General features: G+C 39.6%; 1 protein-coding gene across 1 annotated transcript in view; it reads left to right on the forward strand.

Moving 5' to 3' along the window:
- The window catches only part of LOC140694982 (uncharacterized), a 151,108-nt gene that overhangs the window by 86,268 nt on the left and 42,103 nt on the right, over positions 1 to 22,737 (forward strand). The window contains exons 12-13 of the mRNA XM_072957975.1: positions 2,793 to 2,914; positions 3,945 to 4,065. Of these exons, the coding sequence (XP_072814076.1) occupies positions 2,793 to 2,914; positions 3,945 to 4,065 (243 nt within the window). The remainder of the gene's footprint in view (positions 1 to 2,792; positions 2,915 to 3,944; positions 4,066 to 22,737) is intronic.

The raw sequence follows: 22,737 nt of genomic DNA on the forward strand, positions 1-22,737 counted from the left end.
TGATCTAATCAATTCATACTCAAGTCTTTCCTGCTCATGACACTAAAAAGAGAGTCATGATTTACATAATGCTCAAAGAAGAATGTACTTGAGTGATTTTATTTTTCTAACCAATCAAACAAATCAAATAAAAACCCGGTGTTGGAACAGATTATAAGCCCTGCAGAATAGGGTCACTGTCTTCCTTGTGTTTCATTTGATTTGTCACAGTGTCTGGATAGTGCCTTGCTGTCCAGCAGTTTTGTGAGTATACGGTGCTCGTGAATCATTGTAAGGAAAGAATTTTGACAACAGACTGTGTTGTTCATTTCACAAGGGAAAAGATCATATAGAAATACTGCTCAGATTTATTTTAAAATTAAGCTTGGTGTTTTGAGAAGGGTTCAAGAAACCATACAAAAATCTTTTTCACTAATTTTAAATCTATCTTAGACACATTATGCATACATGGCAGAGTAACTTATCAACTAGTTTTGACAAGAGGAGTGTATTATTGATTATCTATTTTAGTTGAAATATTCTACCTGGGATAAAGTAATCAGTGCCCATAAATGAACAAATATGTTTGTATTTCTATGCAACATGGGGGCAGACTTCATATGTTTTTATATAATATATATGACTGTGTGTTTTAATCTGTCTGTCAGTGTTTTTATAGTTTTTCATCAATGTTGTAACTTTAGAATTCTTCTATGGAAATCACCCCCAATTCTAGTGCAGTTTGTACTGTGTATCCTGTCTTATGCATGGGATTCCACTGTCCCCTCACTGAGGAATTTCCTCTCCTATTGAGTTAGTAGCAGAGTTAAAGGAACTGTGATTTCTAGGCCTTTGCTCTCCATGTGTTTGCAGTTGGCTGTCAATCAAGATTTTCTCTTTCTTGAGTTTTCATTGTTCAATTAGAATTTTGGAAATAACAATTAATATGTTGCAACACTCTCCCTAGAAACTTGATGTGTTTGTGCTTTTCCGTTTCCAATTTACAAAAAATGTAAATGCACTCTTGTTTTTAAATAGTCCTTTTTCACTAGATATTTGTTTACTTCTTTATAGTCAAAATATTTTTTTCCCAATGAATGAATAGGTTTGCATGTTTTAAAAGATACCTTACTTTTTAAATTTCTTATTCTAACAGGTATATTCGTTGTACAGAATTTAGAAAATAAGGATAAACACAATTATAACTTAAAAATGGCCTCTAATCTCACCTGGAGATACAGTTGTAAGGTTTGAAATTGAGAATTACAAGTCCTCTCAAACTGTTCTTCTATTTCAAGTACGGTTTGGTTACTGAGATCCTCGAATTCCCATATGAATTGTAGCAGCAGATAGTCAGTTTCTGCAGAGGAACCCACTGGGATTGTGATCGAGTCCACGTTGAATATATGGATCGCTCTGGGGAGCACTGCCATCCCAAGAATGCTGTCATTTGATTCAGGAATGTGCGTGGTGTGTCTGTCCAGGTATTTAGGTATTCTTTAATTTTTTTCAGCATTGCATAGAGTTTACATTGGATTATTTTACTATATATTTTGCCTTTATACTGAGGACAAGTGTGCAAGGTACCGGGATCAGAAGTGTATTGGAGCTCCGCAGCTTGCTGCCACCATGGACGCTGTGCTCTTGCTTCGCCCACTGTACAATGTTGCACAAAATAGGACCTAAGTAACTCTCTCTTGAAAGAATGATTATATGATTGCTGGATGATGCTTGAGAGTCCTTGTGATGATGTCTTTTTCCCAGAATTTCCCCTCTTCTTTACTATGCCCTTTCCCTTCCTTTCCTCCAGCCTGTGTTTCAGCCTGCCTGTGGCATTGATTTTCCTTGTCTGTGGACTCTTCCTTTCACTAGTTCGTGATAATGTTACATGTGAGATGTGGAAACTTGCTAGATGTCAAGAAAGAGGAAATCCATTGCATTCTAGTTTTTTTAGAGTGTGCTATTGTATTATCGATTGAAATGAAATCAGGCTGACCCATTGAGCCATCCCCTGAGCTCTTTTTGCCTTCCTACAGGTGATACTGCTCTCGTTGCTGCATGTGCCCTTCCCCCAGACTTGGTTTTGGGGTTGAGTAAGTCACCGTCACTGGAGCCCTCTCTTTAAATGATGAAGAGAACATTTGCTCTTTCTCCCTGTTTGGGGACTTGGATGAGATGAGGCAACAGATAAAGAATGGAGCCCCACCTCATTCTGACCCCCGCTCTTTCCGTTCCTTTCTCCAGGGGAAGAGTACAATTCAAAAATATAAAGATTGTGAACTAATGAGATAGACAAGACAACCGATCATTTATTAAATACCCTTTCATGCCAGAAACAAATGTATTATACACACAAAAAGCACATAAAATACGGTAGTACTGTGGTTACAAACGTGGGTCCGAGTTCGAGTCCTGGTCTGGAGTGACAAGTCCTGTGAGATGGAGAATTGGTAGGTCGGCTTAGCCTCTCTTGGACTTGTTTTCTGTCCTGCAGAGATGGGGCTCGCTAGGCGTCCCTCCCCCGTAGAGGTGCTGAGGGGTGTAAAAGACACGTGTAGGCAGACCGAGCACAGCTGCTCTTTCCTCGTAAGTGCAGGATAGCATCGCTTTTGCGGTGATGGCTTTATGACTGCACCGTGTAGACTCTCAGTGCTCCAAAGGGATGCCTTGCAGATTGGAGATGGGATTCTCACTTCTGTATATACCCAAGGATTGTGTTATTGGGCCTTGCTAATTTGACTCTATTCTTTAGAAAGTACATAATGTAGATATATTTTTCAAACATGCATGATTTTTTCTTTTATTATTTATAGTTCTACCCTCTCATCTCTTGGTGTGACTTTTCATGGAATCCAGGAAACAGTCCTAAGCAACCTGCCTCTTCACACTTCTCCGTGGTGGTTTCCTTCCCTGACTAGAAGAGGGTTTTGCATAGGTAATTTTGATTGCTCCCCTTCTCTTGGAGACTCTCTGTTTTTCTGCCCATCTCTCACCTGTCCATCTGTCCATTTCTCTACCCACTCATTCTTCTGACTTGTTTCAATAAGCATTTCAGGCAGCTTACAGAAGAACAGGTACCAAATAAACAGGTGAGAAAATGGGGCCAAGTTCATACAGTGAGGCTAGGAGTTGAGCCTGTGTGAGAGTTGCCAGCGTGAGACACACGCCTCTGCCTTGTGACTTATAAGATAGACAACATCAATGTGCCTGAAGCTCCCAGCAGACACAGGGAAACAGGGTTTGTGGGAGATGCTCATTGGCTGTGAAATAAATAAGTGGCTTAGTAGAAGCCCAGCCTTTCCAAGTGCTAAGGCTTAGGAGAATATTTTAGTGTCTTCCAAAATCAGATTATTGCATCTTTTCTTTTTCAGAGTTTTATGTATAGTTGGTTTACATTCTATACCTGGAAATTTCTCCAAAACTTCTGCCCACGTGAGTCCCATGACTCGGGAATGGGGTGGTTCTGCTCATTGACGGGTGTTGGCCAGAAACGGAAAATGACAGCCTCAAAGGAGCCTGGGATTTATCAGTTATGTTTTGTCAGTGCTGTAGATTTCAGAAAATGCTTTCACCTTTTCTTTCCATCTGAGGCAGCAGCGCGCTCTCTTACCAGCATCAGGAGCTCAGGGCCACGGGATGGTGGGGGCTGACTGCACTGCCGTCAAGACAGCTGAGCTAGTCACTGCAGGTGTGGTTCTTTTACATACTGCAGTTCATGCTCTTTACTAGAATGTTTCAACAGGGAGTTAATTAACTGAGTTAATTAACATTTTATAAATATGATGCTTTGTTGAAAAGACAGTCATAGGCAGAATATAAGTTGTGATCACTTTAAAAATGGTTTCATTACTGAAATTTCAGTAGGAAAGATCCAGTTTATCTTATTTCCGCCTCTCTTTAAAAGTAACAAAGAAACAAGACAGAAAAAGCAGAGGATGATTTCTGTTCTTCCTCTCGGCTTGCAGGTGCCCTCACCTCCAGTGGCATCCATCCAGACACCAGCACTGACACTGGCCGTGCTCAGAACTGCCTCAGCCCTGAAGACACATCTGACAAATGGAAGGGGGCCGCGCCCTGTTACAGCAGGTGCTCTCACTTTGTGGGTCCTTATGTAACTGCGCGGTGTTATTCAGGATCGCCCTTTCTACACTTTGTGACGCTGCTGCGGTGTCTCCTAGTTATTTGTTTCTGTAAGTACTCGTGTAATTTTCCAATGTGTGGTACTAGACATCTAAAAATGCATTTTTCAGATGAAAAATAGTGTGTATTTAATATAAATGTATGAAAAAAGGGTCAAATGGATCTATCCTGGTGCCAGTACTCAGAGATAATAATTAACACATTAACATCTATTTTCTGTTCTTTTCATCAGTGTGTATTACCTCTGTCATAAAAACCAGCGAGCAATGTGTGCCTGTATACTGTGTGGAGACCTCCATTTTCCATTCGGCTTATTACACATTTTTCTACAATATTCTATCTCCCCTGGCATGATTTTTAATGACTAGTATAGCATTCTGTCTTGTGGAGTCCTCGTCCATTTTACTTTGGACTTAAATAAACTTTTAAATTCCAAGTATACTTAACTGAAATTCTGAAAAGAGATCTGTTGTGGTACCGAAAGTCCCCTACATCCCTTCCCCTTTTTTCCTGAGAGTAAAAACTGCTGACAATGTGGAGTATATATTTCATGACCTTTATGCCTATGTCATATAAATAAACTCATACATACACGTATATGAGAAATCTATGTCTATGTGTGTGTATATATGCTTTATTGAAAAATAAGGCCATACTATATGTTTTCTGCAGCTCGGTTTATTCACTCAGGTATATATCACAGACGTCCTCTCTCTCCAGACTCACCCGGTCCTTTCAGATAGAGTAGAGGGTTTTCCTGATATGCAGGTTTGGTCTCTTGTGTAAGGACACCTTTCGTGGGAGCGTACTGTGGACAAGGCCTTGGACCACGCCGAAACACCGGAACTTTAGTGCCCACAGCTCACCGTGATTTACCGCATCATTGTCTTGATGGTGGACACTTAAGTTTTCTCCATTTTCCACTGTCAGAAAGGGTGTTTGACTGGCATACTTCTTATACAAACATTCCTGTGATCTTGTATGAGTATTATTTTCGTTAAGGTTTCTGGAAATTTAGTCCTTGGATGTGACAACTACATAAATCACAGGCTCCTTTCAAGTGAATCAAGAAATTCCTTCTCCTGTGGGGCATGAAAAGATGTAGAATAACTTATGTAACCAATTCTCTATCGCTGGATATGATTTCACTTCAGCTTTTCTTCTCACCATTGTAAACAGTGCTGTGTAAATGCTCTGATAAGTACATCTTTTTGAACTGAATTTTTCTAAATGAAACGATTCCAAAATGTGGAGTTCAGCCTGTGTGTACACACGTTTTTCAGAGTTTACATATCCATTGACATGTCATCCTCCAAAAGATCGCTCACAGTTTGTTCTCTCAAAGATGGACACTAGCTAGAATATCTTTTAAAAATATGTGCCAATATGATGAGCAAAAGTACTTTTTCATTGTTTTAATTTGCACTTGATGACCAGTGAGGTATTGAGCATTTTTCACTCATTAGCCATCTGACTTTTAAAAAGTGAATGATCTCTTTTGTCCTTTGCACACATTTAAGTGAGGCAGCTTCTTGTTGCTTTGTGACAGCTCTATGTATATTATGAACATTAACCCCTTGTCTTCATCAACATGTATCAGAGAGCTTTTCCTTGTCATATTTTGCCTTTCATTTTGTTCAGTAGGTTCATTTTTGTTGTGGCCCAAAATAATCTTAAGATTGTAAATGTCTTCTTTTTGGGTTTTATTCCTGATATTATTCTTAGAAATACTTTCTTATAATGGTATAAATTTCTTCTGTAGGTTTTTTTAATCTCTAAGATGGAGATGATGATGGTACTTGTTATAGTGAAGAGAAGTTGAATTAATATGAGCAAAGAATTATATTCGCTGTTATTAGTACTTTCTAATATTCACATCACATTCTGTAATTTTTCTTGCGGTCATTATGACTGGAATAGAATTTGTTTTTTCCAGGGGATTCTCTGATTGTCCCAAGACAATTATTGAATTCCTACTTTGCTTTTTAACTTGAAATCCCACCTGTAAAGAATACTTATGTACACTAGAGTCTCTTTTTGAGCTCATGGTTTATTTTTATCAATCTTACTTTCTTACACTAGCACTATATCTTACATATTGTAAACATTTATTTAATATCTGACAGTGCGATTTTTTGATTCTCTTTTCGATCCCAAATTTTCTTGGTTAGTATTATGACTTTATTATTCCTGAAGAATTCTAATATAATTTTTCAAGTTAAAAAAAAAAAGAAGTGCTCTCGTGGGATTTTTTAGTACTTTTGAATTATCTTTAGGAGAACGTACATTTTTACAAAACTGCTTTCCTGCATACAAAATGTTGATGTCTCTACTTTCACACCTCTTACTTTACCCCACAGTACAGTCCTGTACTTCCTCCATGTACAACATGGGCATTGTTTTTGAGTTTATTCCAGATTATTGTTGATGTTTTTGTTAATTATTTAAGTCAGAATTTTTTGCTATTGTATATTTTAACTGTTAAAACTGACACCTAGGAAGGCAGATTCGGTTTGTAAATACTCACTTTGTAACTTCTCATTTAAAATTGTAAGTATTAAGTACTTGTTACAGAATCCTTTCTTTTCTGTTTTTAAAAATTTGTTTCCAAGATTCTCAAAATGGTCATAGCAAAGTAGTATAGGTGGGGACAGAGATGGAGAGAGGTAGTGTGGCTCATGTACAAACTGTGAGCACTTTCATGGCTGTGTTTACGCTGGAAAAGCCGCTGAAGAGTCCAGGATAAAACAGGGGTGGCTTTGTATGCAGTTGAAAGCCAGCTTTCTTGCCTGGTGAAGCCTGGTGGGCATGACAGGTAGATGATCAAGGTCGAATGGAGGTTATTGGCTGCACAGAGCGCTGTGTCTGAGAACTGGAGAATATCGCCATGGGAAATGCTTGGTGCCAGGAACAAAGCAGAGGAGCTGGGGACCCTGTGTGTTAAGGAATTTCCAGCCCTCGGAGTGGGAAGATCAGACTCTGCATTCAGATCTGAGTTTGAATTCATCCTCTTTAGTTTACTTGTCCTCTGACTTTGGTCAAGCTATATACCCTATTTCACTTCCTGTTTTCTTATCTCTCAAAATAGGAGAATTACAGCCTGCTGCCAGATTGTTTGATCAGGTTAAATAATTAGTGTCTATAAGATGCCACGTACAGTCACAAGCTCAGTGAGAAATGGGCTGTCACCTGTTCTTCTGCAACTCAGTGCTTGACAAGACATGTGGGAAAGCCAGTCCCTAATTTGTGTGTGATGCAAGTAGGAACAAAATTAATGTCTTGCCTTTCCCTAGCAGTATACTTACAGCTTTGCTTCATTTACTTCTTTCCTCCTTTCCTTTCCCCTTTCCCATCCTCCACCAAAAGATCCTGAGACTCTCTCAGAATAGTAGATTCAAATTACTTTAAAGGTTGGCTCATCCTCATGAAATGATAGTAACATAAAAAAAATCTGTGCACATCCCACAATACATTGTATTTGATTTACACACATACGTGTGCACACATACACACACACAATCAGGCTACCTTCCACTTGCAGAGGGATAAGGACCACTTTTTCTGAGTTTTCACTCACTGAGCTTGAGAACAATGTCTCTTACACAGACTTTCACCAGGCTTCGTGCATGGTGTTTTTAATTGAATTTCGGCTTTGTGGCCATAGATATAGTCTCCTAATAGAAGAGAGAAAGTGGAGACATAGACATTCCGCTGAGATATTGGTGTCATCATATTTTAGTTGGAAAGGACTTAAGACAGCATAGAGTCGTAATATTATATGGGTGAGAATCCATGATGTTGTAACTTGGACAAGAACATGGACCTTCTGCCGTCTTGTCCACAAAGGTGAAGAGGCAACTGGGCAGGGGATGGTAGGGATCCTTCTTGCTTGAGTTCCATGTTCTTGCTAGTTTTCATTGCTCAGTTGCCTTTAGTTTATGTCCATGAGGCCTCTCATGGGAAGGTCACTCTGTCCTGATAGATTGAGTTTCTTATCAGCAAAAAGCTCTGGACCCACTCATATTTCCCAGAGTTTTCTGCTGACCTGCTGACACTTTATATAATTGAGACCTAAGAAACTACAGAATATAAAATCCTTATTGTTATTGTTTGCCCTCGAGTTCCATAGGAAGGGGTGCTGTCTCAGGCTGTCTAAAGCCAGATCTGAACAAAGATAGGGTGACAGGCTGTGCTGCTGGTCCTCCACAGTTGAAGGGGATTTCCAACTTAGCTTTATATTCAAGGCAGATGAGTTCAAATCTTGCCTTTACCAGTTATTATCTTTGTGAATTTGGGGAGAAACTGTACTTTTTTGTGTCCAAATTTGTTTATCTGTAAGTAAGTTCAGTATTTATTTTAAGGTTTCTGTTTTAGAATTGAATGAGCTAATACTCTCATTTATACCTAAACTAGTGATCTCATGGTTCTATGCTGGTGCCTTGGTAGTTGATTACTAAGGGACTCCGCAGTGAGATTGGGGGTGGGGGACCCTGGATAATAGAGCTTATATTCCAGGATATGCTTGTAAAAGACTGGATGTGCAGTGGATTTTTAGTAAATATCTACTCCTTTCCTAATCTGCATTGATTGTGTATATATCTTTATACTAATATATGAACAATTTTTATTGCAATTTAAATATCTTTGTAGTATTTACAATATCTAGTTATAAAAATACGTGAAATAAAAAGATTTGAATTTATTTTCTTTTCAATAAGCAAAACAAAATAAAATAGAAAAGAAAAAAGTTTTGAAGGAGTAGAAATAATTTTATTTCTGTGGAATCAATTCCTTGTAATAGGTTTTTTGTTCATGTTGTTAAAAAGCATATAAAATTGATAGGTGGTGAAATACTGGAAATGAGGAAACAGTGGAGACATACTACCTCTAAGGCAGTCAATTTGTTACCAAGTCCAAACTCGTTCTGCTTGCTGCATGACAGGCCGATTAATCGGGAGATGAGATGTTGGAGTAAGGAAAAGAGACTTTATTTGTAAAGCTGGCAGACCCAGAAAATGGCATATTGTTATCCAGTAGAACTCTCTTCCCCAGGGCAGAATTCAGTCTCCTTTTATACTAAAAAGCGGCGGGGATGTGGCTGGTTGTTGCAAACTTCTTGCTGTATGAATTGTTTGTCCTTGAAATCCTTTGTTCCTGCAGCTGTCCATGTGGGTCAAATTATGGTGCCCCTGTAAAACCTCCAAAAAAAAAGAAAGGTTATTCACTATTTTACAACTTGCCATCTATACATAAGTGTAGAAGAGCAAATATCCTTAAAGATCAGAGCCCGGAGAATAGGCCCTCCTGGATATTTCAGGCTAAAGGCAACTTTCTTTTACAAAAGGTGCAGAGATAGCAAGTCTGAGCCTAGAAAACAAGGTACAGGATTAAAGCCAAATGAACACATCTAACATGGAGTGAAATTTGTTCTTTCTATTACAATTTCTTTTTCTCCCTCATAAATAATTTTAGTAAGAAACATGAGCAATTTTTTTATTTTTGCTTCTTAATAAAGGACTACAACTACAATTTAGTGAGCAGGGATGCTGTGCGTGCCTTGGTGTCACAGCAAACTCTTGTTGGTGGTGGTCGACCCTGCAACATGCCTGATGCCCCGTGAGTGTTGGTGAGGGTCCCCCTAACCAGGGGCTCTATTCAGGAACCACCATATGCGCGTTGACCTCTGGCACCTCTTTTTCAGCTGCAGGAAATTTTTTCAGATTCTATGATAGAAAAATCACTCCAGCTAGGGATAATCAGGGAGTAAAGGAAGAGGAAAAGGGCTTGAAGTAGAGTAGAAGAGAAAGACAGAAGCTCAGGGAGCCTGGGGGCTTGGCAGCGCTGCCTCGGGAGAGAGAGGAGCAGAGGTGTGGATGGGACCGGCTACAGAACCAGCTCCTGCAGCTTTCCCTGCACCCAAGCCACACAGCTTTTAATAGGGCCCAGGACTCTCTCCTGGCTGGATGTCACCCTGGGCAGAACCTTGAGAATCGAAGGTAAGGGGTGGGCAGCACTCACCTAGGGGGTCACTGAGGACTTTGGTCAAGTCCACATTGACTTTTCCAGTCATGTGCCTTCACCTGTTCTTTATCTCAGGATCTGAGAAGCAGGAGCAAGGAACTCAGGGAGAGATGCAGGAAGATATCTGACTGTGTTAAGAGACGACAGTCACAGTGACACTGGGAGCGAAGACACTTGCAGCAAAGTAAAATAACTTCACAACCATTGCATCAGAGCTGCATGTGTGAGAGAGCCTAAGCCTGTCTCAGAGTGCAGGGGACAAGCGGAATGGAATGGTAAAATTAACACTGACAATTGAAATTTTGTTAAATAGCCTGCTACTTTTAATTTTATCACTTCACTGTATGCAGGTGTATTTCTATGAGCATTTATAGGTTCACACAACCCCACCAGCCCCTCTTGCCCCCATGGGGGATGGGATTTCTCAAGCACAGTGCCCCTCCTGCTTGCTTGGGCCACGCTGCGGGTCCTCACCTGGGGCCGGACTGCTACAGTACACTGAGTCCCCGAGGCACGGCCTGGGATACATGACAGGAACAACTGTGCTCTTGGCTGAGGGCCTCCATTTCCCCCTGCAGTGTAAGAATGCCAGTGACTCAGTTAGAAGCATGCATCCAAGCCGTCCTTCCGTGTCATCACCATCTAGAAGCGGTGCCTGAATCTTCTGAATTTCTGCAGAATGTGGTTTACAATCACCTTGAACAAGTGAGTGTGTGTCCTCTTTCAATTGGAGGAGTTACTGCCATTTTCCTGGAACTTACTCACCACTAGTCCATCTGATTTTTCTGTGCTAGGATTCAGTATGGCCTGCTAATAACTCTGCAGTCAGATCTAGAAACCCTGATGAAGAGGATTATTTATTTTCTTTCTTTATATGATGGTATTTTACTTTCAAATTTCTGAGTTTTCAGTTCTTGGAGGAATGTTTTGGGGGTTGGAGAAACAATTTTGCTCTTACCATCTTTGTGACCTGTTGCTATATGCGTCTCACCTGTCTTCTGTCACTTGTGAGGCGGTTCTATTTTTGACCCTGTCCGGGTTGTTCATATTTTAAAACATAAAATCTGTAAAAGTACAGTCCCTTTTACTCTGAAGACATTCCACAAATACTCCTTTAATCTGGGTATGGTTTTAAGAAGACACAATAATTGGAATATATACTTGCAGGTTGCCAGTGCAAAATCCCCAAATTAATAGTCGAGCTCAACATCTAAAATCTTTCTAATCTACCATGGATTTGTATGGATAAGTGAAGTAGTTTGCTAAGAACTCAATCCTCCCAAGCTGATGCTCTGCCAGATGGTGGAGCCGAGGGACGAGGGTGTGTCCTGCCCTTACTGAGCTGACAGTTTCATGGCAAGGACCTTCACCAGGTGAAGAAATTGAAGTTTCTTCTAAGAACAGTGGGTCTGAAATGAGTCCAAAAGCGTGGGAGTGACACAATCACATTTGTCTCAAGTAGGGGAGAGTGGCTGTGGGGCCACCTGGGAGACTCATGAGTCCAGGTGGGCAGTGTTGTTGGCTTCCAATTGAGCGGTGGGACGGTCAGTGGGTAAAAGCGAACAGATTGAAGGCATGTTTAGATGGTAAAGAGGAAAGGATCAATGCTGTCTGTGAAGGTAGGATGGAGTAAGGCCCAGGTTTCTGGGTGGATTAATGAGTTAAATAATGGTCCTGCTGTGTTCTGAGGAGGGAAAGCAGCAGAGGGAGTTCTGGGGGAAAACTGATGAGTTCAGCTGTGGGTAAAGTGAAAGGCTGTTAGATGTGTGGTCTGGGAGCTCTGGTGAGAGCCAGTAGTGAGTAGGGGGCGGGGAGAGAGACTTTCAAATCATTTTGTCTTGTGAAAATACATACAAGAATGAGTAATGACACAACCCCTGTATATTCTGGATTTAAAACCCAGTAACATTTTGCTATATTGACTGCAGGGGTTCTTAATTTTTTAATAGAAATAAAATAAATAGAAACAAAATAGTGGAGTTAATGAATATCTTAGAGTTGATGTGTGTCCTTGTATGTATTTTCATACCTCATCTGTTTATAAACATAATCTACAAAAAGTTAACTTGCTTAGCATTAGAGTTAAACAGAGGGACGTGACACACTCTGTTGGTGGTTCAAGGTGATTTCTTGGGCAAATTATGTAGCCTCTCTGTGCCTTAGTTGCATCTTCTGTGACTGCCCCCATGCCCCTCATCACAGCTGATTTCCTAGACTAGAAGTTGGGAGGGAGGCTGCTGAAGGGAGTAAGAGGTGGCAACTGCTAGGGTCACTGAAGAGAGAGACAAAAACAGATTAAAGCCGAGAAACTGAGTGCTAATACCCTCAAAGGAGAAAGAATCCCTTAGTTTTTTGAGCCACTTAGCCTAACAGAAAGAAAATCATGTGGATCCAAAGCTCTTGAGCATATGAGTATTGTGGGTGGGAGGGTTTCATCAGAAAAGGGTTGAGAAAAGGCCTTTTGGTTTCCCTTTACGTTTCCAGTAAGGATGAGGTGCAGAAGAAAAACCACCCGTTTCACAGTAGAAGGTGCTGTTTTGTGCGAAACTGACCGAAGGTTGGAAACCATTCATCAGTGGTGCTGGCAAAAGAAGAGACTTCTGGATTGGGTGGGGCACTTGCTGTGACTTCCAGGTGACCTGCTGGCTGGGGGCTGTGAGGCGGGCAGTAGGTTTGCAGTGTGACCTGGGTATAATCCCTGGCATTGAGGCTGCTGATCTGACTAACAGAGCTGGGCAGACACCGTCCTAACGGGGCTGCTCGGGATGAGGCCTGGGACACCTGCCATGCTGAGGGCGAGAGGAGAGCTCCCCTGAAGTTGTGTCCCTGTGAAGATTAGAAACGTCCTCCTGCAGGGGAGGAAGAGCCTCTGAGCAGCGGGCCGGATGCACAGGCAAGACCAGCCTGAGCACGGAGATTTCAGGAAGCCGGAATTCATACAGGCCCGAACAGCCTTGTTCCTGAGAAACTGGAGGGAAAAGATGCTGCAAATGCAGGCTAAGTTCAGACACTATTGTGTGTCATGAGTGATAGGAAAAGACTGTTCAGGCAGCCACGAGAGAACCCTGTGGTTGTCCCAGTTGGGCGTCACACAGGAGGGAGGAGCAGAGTTATATACTTTGCCACTTATTAGCTGTGTGACTTTGAGCAATATCACCCCACTTCTCTCTATATATATCTACATCTGTAAAGAGACACAGTGACAAGCTCGTGTCATCAGAATGCTTTGTTTAGCTCTGATCCCCTTTGTCCAGTCCTGTCAGTGCTACCCTGCAAGGCTCTGCAGCGGCTGCTCTTGCCCTGTGATGGGAGGGCATAAAAGGGCATTGTAGCACCCGAGGGCAGAAAGGGGTTGCTTTAAAAGCAGACATGTAGCCTCCTGCAGCTGCAGACCTGCAGGCAGTTTGGTTCATGGTCGTGGAGAGGACTTTGGAGGCCTTAGCGTCGTCTTAAGACTTGTTTTCCCTTGGGGACCTGATTTGCCTTTGCAGATTAATGTTGAAGATTTGGGCTTCTGGCAAAGCTGTTTTCAGAGATGGGTATATACGTAAAATATCATATAAAATAAAATGATTTATTTAACGTGTGCGACTTTGCAGCTGTTGGGAAGAGCTGTGTTGGCCTGGTCTCCACGGGGGACACCAAGGGTCAGCAGAGCGTGCGGGAGGGAAGGCAGCCTGCAGTGCTTCTGTGGGGTGTTCTCCCCAGCAGGGCGCTCTGCTGAGTTGTCTCTTCTCTGAGTTTGGTTGCCAGAGGAGCAGACAGCAAAGTAATGAGTTCTGGAGGGATTGTATAATGACAGGAAGAAATAGGAACCTGGAGATTTTCTGGACTAAAACACGCTTTTGGTTCCTGATTCAGTGTGTTCCATTACAGAATTGATGAGTTGTGTCTATTCTGGAACGTCATTGAAATAAACGTTCAGCCTAAATGTTAAGGGCTTTGATTTATTTGGCTGGAGGACTCGAGCCGGGATGACAGCCTCTCAGATCACTCTGAGGGACTGCTCCCAAGAGGTAGTGGAGGAGCTAGGATAAATAGAATCTTTACAACAAAGATCAGGTAATTGGAACAATAAAATATTGCTTGTTATCTAAAGAAAACCAGATATCTCAAGTTCAAGTATTTAGTGGTTTTCTATGTATGGTGGGAAGCAAACATTTGGGTCATTGAATTCATTCCTTTGGCAAGCACCTGGCTATCTAGGGCCAGTATCCTGTCCTTTCTTGCACTGAGTCTGCTCAGAGGGCACCACTGTGAGTGGCTGAGAGGCCGGGCTGTAGGCATGAACTCGCTGGGGGTTGGCAGCAGCCGCTGATGATTTGGATTCAGCATTCTTTGTTTACTGACATGGTTGCAGTATTTTCATGCACATTGTAGTATTTTCATTCACAGTGTTCCCCCTTGGTCCTAAATTCGACCAATATTTTGAGAGACATTTCATGACCAATTTTGTCCCACGGTGCTAGGATGGCTCATTCCTAGTTCAGGTGAAGAATCTTCTGAGTTGCCATTCAAGGTGTTAGTTTTTTTTATCAGGCCCTGTTGATACTAAAAGTTCTCTGGATCACCTGTCTTACTACTCTATTATGATCCAGGAAGTGTTTACCCATCTTTGCTCATTCCCATACCTAGAATCACACTATTATATTTATTTTATTCAGGGTTATAAATTTTATCTGTTTCTTCAAGATGTTTAGCCATCATCCATCTTGTGGGCCTAGTTACACATTGGGAAATGTAACAGACAACAATTTTATAAAATAGACAGGATATAAGTAATACAGCTAGTAACGTTAATAAAGTCACGAGTAAGAATTTAATAGTCGAGAAGTTGTATTTTTGGGTTAAAATTTTGCTTGTGTTTCTGAGTTTGATCCTATGAGAAAGTTCATATTTATGGTCAGGGTCAGGGCAGGTATTAATTGGCCAGTTGAAATCTCCCACCTTGTAAGATCAACAGTGGCCTAAACAGAACTATAAATTCTTTTTAGAATAACGTTTCTGAGGGCTATCTAGTTAGAGCCTTGGAGTAGGGAAACCCACCAAGGTAACACAGAAGTACTAGACATAGGTAATTTATCATAAACTTAACAATTGGAGTAGTTCATAATCAAAGGTTGGAGAAATTATCAAAGTAATTGGTATACAGTCCTGGTCCGGTGTCTTGGGTCAGCAGTCTAGCTCAGATGTCATCTTCTTCTCATCCTGGTATGGAAGCTTTTTCTCCATTTGGGCATTGTTTTAAGGTGAGCAGTGCTCTATAGGCCAGTGCACTGCAGGGGCTGTTTCAGATAGGAAATGAATCCGAGACTCCGTTTCCTTCAGCTTTGGTGTGTATGGTCTAGTTAAGAGTATCTGAAAAAGGGTCTTTCCATTCAGGTTGGAGACAGTTCTTTAAGTCATGCCTGTTGCAGTATGTATAATCCCCTGGCTGCAGGTCATGGGGCATTGGAATTTTACCCAAGGATAGATTACTGAGCTTCAGAATCAAACCTAGATTATTCTTTTCATAATTCAATTAAACTGTACAGCAGTGTGACATAACAGCAAGGAATGATCTGGGAAGTGTCTTAGTAAATATGGTCCTCAATTAACAAAACTAGAATTTAATATCGACTTAAATATAATTTTTTTCTCTCTAAAGTTACCCTCAGTTTTCTCAAATATAGCCAAATCAAGATTAATTTCTTTACAAATTAAATCTGATTATTTGATCATATAGGCTTTTTAAATTGACTGTGTTGGAAGTTTTAATACGGAGTCTCAGCGTAGAATGTTAATAAGGTTTTCTAAGGCCAAGAAAGCCACGTCAAGGCTTTTCATGGATTTTTGCCTTACAGATTTAGGTAAATTCTTTTCTCTTTAAAATCCTTAAAATACCTTTATACTCCTATATCTCTTAGGAGATGATCTCCCTAATTTGTCTGATAGAGCCACTGGGGACCTAAGTATTTTTAGTCTTTTGAGGGATCAGATAGAGAGAAAAGATAACTGTTCCAAGTCTGTATACATAGTTATAATTTATCAAATTGCTGTGAACCATAACTAGCTTAAGGAGAAGAGATTCTTTATGTCTGGGAAACAGGTTAAAAGGCAGTAGTATTTCAAACAATATCAAAAATTATAACCATATTCAGCTGGTTAATCAGTCCCATGTAACTAATTCTTTTAATGAGAGTTTTCATTAGAACTTTAAAATGTCTTACCCAGTTTAGTTCAGTGCTGTAGTTTGAAATTTATTAGAAATCAGTAAATCTCCTTGAAGAGAAAGCATTTTGCAAAACCATCAGAAGAAAACTATTAACTGTCTATAAATGACAAAAGATTTAAAAGCATGGTTAAACACCGTTACACTATAATCAATAAAGAAACCTGTTCACTATACCCATAATTATCACTGGTAACATTTCAGATAAACCAGAATTTTAGGGAGTCCATATAATTTCTACAATACCTATATTAATAATATTTCTCATTCAATATAACCTTAGAAGTTTTATGATTCATTTGACAATTCCATGTTATTTAAAATGCCAAATGAAACTTTATAGTTAAAAATCTCTCTTTGGGATGTTTCAGGGGCCTTCTGTAGCATCCCAAACTTAACTGGAGATTAAAAGAATTTTAATTAATTAAATTAATTTTTATTTAATTAATTAGAATTTTATATTTGGGGAGCTTTGTGAAAGATTTCAGAACACTTGATCAGATAAACATATAGATCACTGTAAAGTAGTACTAATTCATTAACAAGAAAATATGTCAAATGTAAAGGCAGAACAGATCAGCTAAGTGGTATAAGAAGTTTTACAATCTGTTACTGAAGGTGGATTAATATTTTAAGAAAACTTTTTCCTCTTAACAGAGAGAAAACCAAATCTAATCTTGTTCCAGCTAACTTCTAAGATTCATTTACGTTGCCCAATTTGATTCTAAACTTAGCCAATTCTGACCACGTACAAAACTTTCCTCAGGGTTCCTTTTCCACAAGCCTTCCACAGCTTTCTATACTTATATTAGTGTGTCCCTTATTTTGTCTTCCATTCAGAGGTAACCAGCTTCAGGAGAAAGTCACTATTTTTCATTAACAAAGTATTATTCCATTCTTACATCTTCCTTTACGCATTTATATTACTTTCCTAGGATACTGAGATCATTCCCTTACTAATAGAGACTATTTCTGTGTGACACCAACCATTTATTAATATTTCTAAACACCTTAATTTCACTGTAAGAGGAAGTTAAATGTTAAGTAATTCATATTTCAATCTTATTTTATCTGAAAATGGCATAGATATTTAATAAAATCTTGTCATTTAACTTAATTTAGCACAACTCTAGAATTTAAAGATATCAAACATTTAGAGATTATTTTAAGCATACATTTTAAAAATATATTTTAAATATTTACCCAAAGCTCTCATCTCATTTGCATTTAATTTACTTAAAATTTTACCACAGCACATTACTGTTATTTTTTTTTTGACAAATCTGCAACAGATATAACAGGATCTTATTTGACTTTCATTAAACCTAGGTACAGTAAAGGTATTATAGTTAAGATGGATGATTTTAAAGATGTCTATATTTATTAGAACATACTTAAACTAAACAATATCAAATATTACCTTAATATTGAATATTTTCCAATTCACATGACACTGAAAGTCAATTTGTTAAGTTTTTATTTTAAAAATACTTAATTTTTAAGCTCTTATATTTTTACATCAATTAAGCAGAGCTCTTTGACTTCGAAATTTTTTTTTTTTAGCAGTAGAAATATCTCACTTCTATAATCTGTATGCAGGCTTATAAACAGACAAAAGCTAGAGATCTCATAGCTTCACTTTAAAACTTACTTATATTTATAATAATAGTTGGAGTAAGCTGAATTTGCTTGCTCAAATCACTAAGGCTTACTATTTATGAAACAGATAATTAAGATTTCCTCACAAAGTCTGAAGGACCCGTCAGAGTTCTGAGTTCTAAAATGCCAAAAATTTCATGGCCTCAAGTTTTATTTCGTTGAGCTAATTAGGCTCAGTCCTAGGTCACTGTTTGTTGTATTTATATTTCTGATCTGCAAGACAAAGACACTCTCTTCCAGGTCCCCAGATAAATGCTTTGTCACCCAGACCCAATTTTATCTCCTTAATTGGCATTTTTGTATCAGTGAGAAGAGCTGTAAACAAAGAATTCCATGTTTTAAAACTAAGGTTTTCTTTATTTTGTCTTCCAAAGCTTGCATAAGACATTTATTAAGGTCTCTTTTCCTTGAGTTATAAGTTAAACCCAGGGTAAACCTATTTTTTTTTTTTTAGCTACTCAAATTACTTTTTAGATTTACGTTATATTGGACGTCTCAAGTAACTATATTGGTTTCCTTTAATTTGTTCAATTAATATTTTCAAAGGGATAGACATGTGCCCAGCCTTATAATACCAAGAAGGGGAAGCGTTTTTCCACTGAAACATATCTATCCCACAACATAAGCAAAAGGTTTATATAAAGACCATCTAAATATACCAATTTCACAAACTTTTATCTCAATTTTATTAAATCTTATACCTTTAATTTTTATATTTATTAAGTTTAATCAATAATTCTTATTTCTAGAAGGAGTGACAGAAACCTTTTTTTTGTGGGTGTACATTGTATATAATTTTATAGAAGTCTCTAGGATGCCCAAGTTTCAGCCAAAGAGCTTAGGCCCTTCTCGATTTTTAATTTCATTAATTGGTCTGTTGTCCCAATCCTTGATCAAGTATTTCAGTCTACATATAAATATATGTTAAACTGTGGTAAATAAAACAGACTTGTTTGAACTTTAATGTTGGGGGGGAGTAGGTGAACTCTTTGGCCCTTTTTTTTTAACTTTACGTAGTGTAGTATCAAAACCCTGTATGTAAATCCAAAAATGTCCATTTTATTTATCTCATTCAAAATAACCATATAAAAATATTTATCCTTTTGGGATAAGCCACTTATCTGTTTTTTTGACATTTTTACAATCCTTTTTCCAGTTATTCAACCTAATTAACATTAATTATACTAAGTTTTTATTAGCATCTCTAGAAACATTTATCAGAAAGGAAAAACAAAAATGTAGCTTTTCAAACCAGTTATATTTTTATATCTGAGTTCTTAGGTTAACCATTAGATATATTTTTCTGCATTTAAACTTTATTTTAATAGGTACCAATAAAACAGCCGTTTATAATGAGATCTCTTTAAACTTTCACCAATTAAAAAGTTTTTCCAAATTAAAAAATCCATCATATGGCCATCAATTTATATATATATAAATATATATATATATATATATAGTGATTTTAAACCAATAAGATGAAGAGGCCCTTCCACATGAGAGTCGGGGTGTTGCCTAAATAAAATTCAAAGGTTTACTCTCCAAAAGCTTAAAGCCTTCGTGGTCCAGGCTGATGCAACAAAGTTTAAGATGGCAAAATATCTGAAAATTGGTACAATCAAAGAATTGCTTAGAATCCCAATTTATTTGCGTGGCCACCATATGTACACAATACTTGAACTTTTGTATGGCAGAGTCCAAGGTTTCCTTTAAAAACTAAACTAAACATATATATACTTACATGCACACACTTAAAACATCCAGAGAAAGATAAAACGTTTACATTTCAAGGACACAGGAAGAGAAATCCAAGTTCCCACTAAAGGGGATTTTGTTTTTACAAGTTCAGAATGCCAAAAAATGTTTTTATCAGGCCTGGTTATTTCCAGAGTGAGTTTTTTTTTTTTCTTATTCCCGATTAATGTTGTAAGTTTTGTATGTACATAAATCTGGCTGGGGTTTTACTTGGAGACTGGCAATCTGTCATTTCTTTTTCTTTTCTTTTCTGTTCTTTATTTTTTTTTTTGAAAGTTCTATTCCCCATTGTAAGGTCGGGTTCTCAGAATAAATTTGCTAGTAAGATTTCCCAGAGGGACAACTCTGTGGCATGAAGTCTTTGTGTCTACCACTCCTGGAAGATTCCCTGTCACCCGAGAATGCTGTTACCAGCCAGGAGGATGGTCCAAAATTTGGAGTTGAATGTTTCCTCATAAGAGTTTTACTTTTATCCTGAAAAATTCAATGGAGGTAACCAAATTGAGGAAAACATTAGACCAGCCTCTTACCTAACCACTCAGTCCTGAACCCAGTGTCTTTCAACTTGGACCCACTCGGGATGTCTCCACTGGGTGGGTAATTCACCTCAGTTTCTTTCAACTGGAGGGCCACGTACCTGGATACACCGCCAGATAAAACTTAGGATCATCAACCAATATGTGAGATCTGAGAACCAGGAGAGACTCAGCCAAATTCATCTGGACCCCCCGAGGAGGCGGATGAGCACAAAGGGCCACTGCTGGTACCAAGGCTCTGGTTACTTGGAGAGTTCAGGTGGAGAGAAATCTGCTGTGGTGCTTCATGGTGTCCAAAACTGTTGACTGAAATAAACGTGCAGCCTAAAAGTTAAGAGTTATGTTTCATTTGGCGGGAGGACTCGAGCCAGGATGACCGTCTCTCAGAACTCTCTGAGGGACTGCTCCCAAGAGGTTGAGGAAGAGCTAGGATATATAGGAGCTTTACAACAAAGACCAGGTTGTTGGAACAATAAAAGATTACTTGTTATCTAAAGAAAGCCAGGTATCTCAAGTTCAAGAATTTAGTGATTTTGTATGAATGGGAGGAAGCAAATATTAGGACTCACTGAATTCATTTTTTAGACAAGCACCTAGCTATCTCGGGCCAGTAGCCCGTCCTTTCTTATTCTGAGTCTGCTCAGAGGGCACCATTGTGAGTTGCTGCAGTGGCTGGGCTGCAAGCCTGTCCTCGCCGGGGAGTGGCGGAAGCCTTTAATGACTTGGTATCAGTATTCTTTGTTTACTGACATGGTTGCAGTATTCTCATTCACATTGTAGTATTTTCGTTCACAGACCGAATATGGATAATCTGCAAACTTGGAAAGCAACCGAGATGGAATTACTGCAGATACCTTCTGCTTTAATAAGCCGTGTGCAAACATAAACACGGAGGAAGCATACACTTGGATTTGGAGGTGTAGGAAAGGAATCCTGCACATTGCAGGAGAACGCAATGCAGAATTCCTTAAGTCCAACTTTCTTTCCTGTAGTGGTTTCTGAGAACAGTTTATGGTAATTAAACAACATTGACAAACGGTGGCACACATTGCTTTTAAGAGATGGCCGGCTGCAAACTTTTATATTGGACAGGTGGAATTCATAGGCAAGTGGTCAGGTGGATGGGAGAGAGATGGAGCCAAGGCCTGGGCCCAGATTCCGGTTTAAATTGCCATTTCTTCACCATAGGGCCTTGGAATAGAATGCATACTCTCAACCTGTTGGTGAATCTGTGAAATGGGCATGATAATATTCATTTCTTCCTGGGATTGTTGTAAGATCTAAAGAGTATTATAGCACACATGAAGCATTTAACACCCTGGCACTTAGCAGTGTTCACTGTGTGGGGCTGCCCCGCTTAGCGTGCGTCAGAGCCGTAAAGGCAGCATTTGTCTGTTGAGGATGCACTTGTAGCCCCTTGGCTAGGTTGTGAATTTGTTGATTTCCTTTAATACTTGTAACTCTGTGTGACATGGGCAGTTATTTTCATGGACAGATGAGGAATCTCAGGGTAAAGAAGACTGTGTAATTTGCCCAAGGTCAGACCATAATTTTGGGTGCAGGGGCCTCAGTTCAGCATGGGCCCCTGGGCCTTCTGCTCTCTCCGTTCAGCACCAGAGCCAGATATGGAGTTGGCTGTTTCCCTGCCCAGAATATCCGGCAGGACCCAAGACACACCTGGCCCTGTGCTGCTTGAGCAAAAACTCCGGAGGAGAGGGAGTTACAAAAGGGATAAACATAAAAACAGACGACAGCAAACTGTGATCAGCTCTGAGAAGGAAAGGAACACGTCTCGCCGTGCAGAGCTGGGAGCTTTCCCGTCTGGGCTGCTCTGGGGGTGTTCATCTCAGCTAAACAAGTTCTGCTGTTGCAGCAAGGCAGGAAGGCAGGGCGCATGTGGGCAGGTAGACAGGGCCTCATTGATCGTACTCATTCCCCATTAAGCGGCAGCTTTCACGGGCACTTACCTAGTAAACATTGGCCATAATCTTCACGCAATTTGCTTGGTAGTTTTATTGACCCCAGCTTTGAGATGAGGTCATTGAAGCTGGGGAGTTTGTTGCATGCCCGTGATTACCTTGCAAATACCCCCACTGGTCTTTCAACCTAGACTGGTGTGGCTGTCATGCCCCATCCCTGTGAATGGCATCGTGTAGCTTCTCCCAAGTGGCCCAAATGACTGACATTGATATGCTTAATTCGTAGGAAATGGTATGTGGCAATAAGAGAAAAAGATAGTAAGAAATTGTTTGGAAAACAAGAAAAAAACCTATTCTTCCCCAGCTGGGGGAGCGTAACCTGTATCACCCACCCTAATCACTGCCTGTCACCTCCTCCCTGAGGATTCTGTGTTCAGAAGCCACTCTGAGCCTTGGGAGAACATTTTTCCTCATGACACTTTTGACTAGGACCCGCGACATCTCTGTCCCTGGTTAA

Source organism: Vicugna pacos, unplaced genomic scaffold (genome assembly GCF_048564905.1).
Source record: "Vicugna pacos unplaced genomic scaffold, VicPac4 scaffold_116, whole genome shotgun sequence".
In the NCBI taxonomy this organism is placed as follows: Eukaryota; Metazoa; Chordata; class Mammalia; order Artiodactyla; family Camelidae; genus Vicugna; species Vicugna pacos.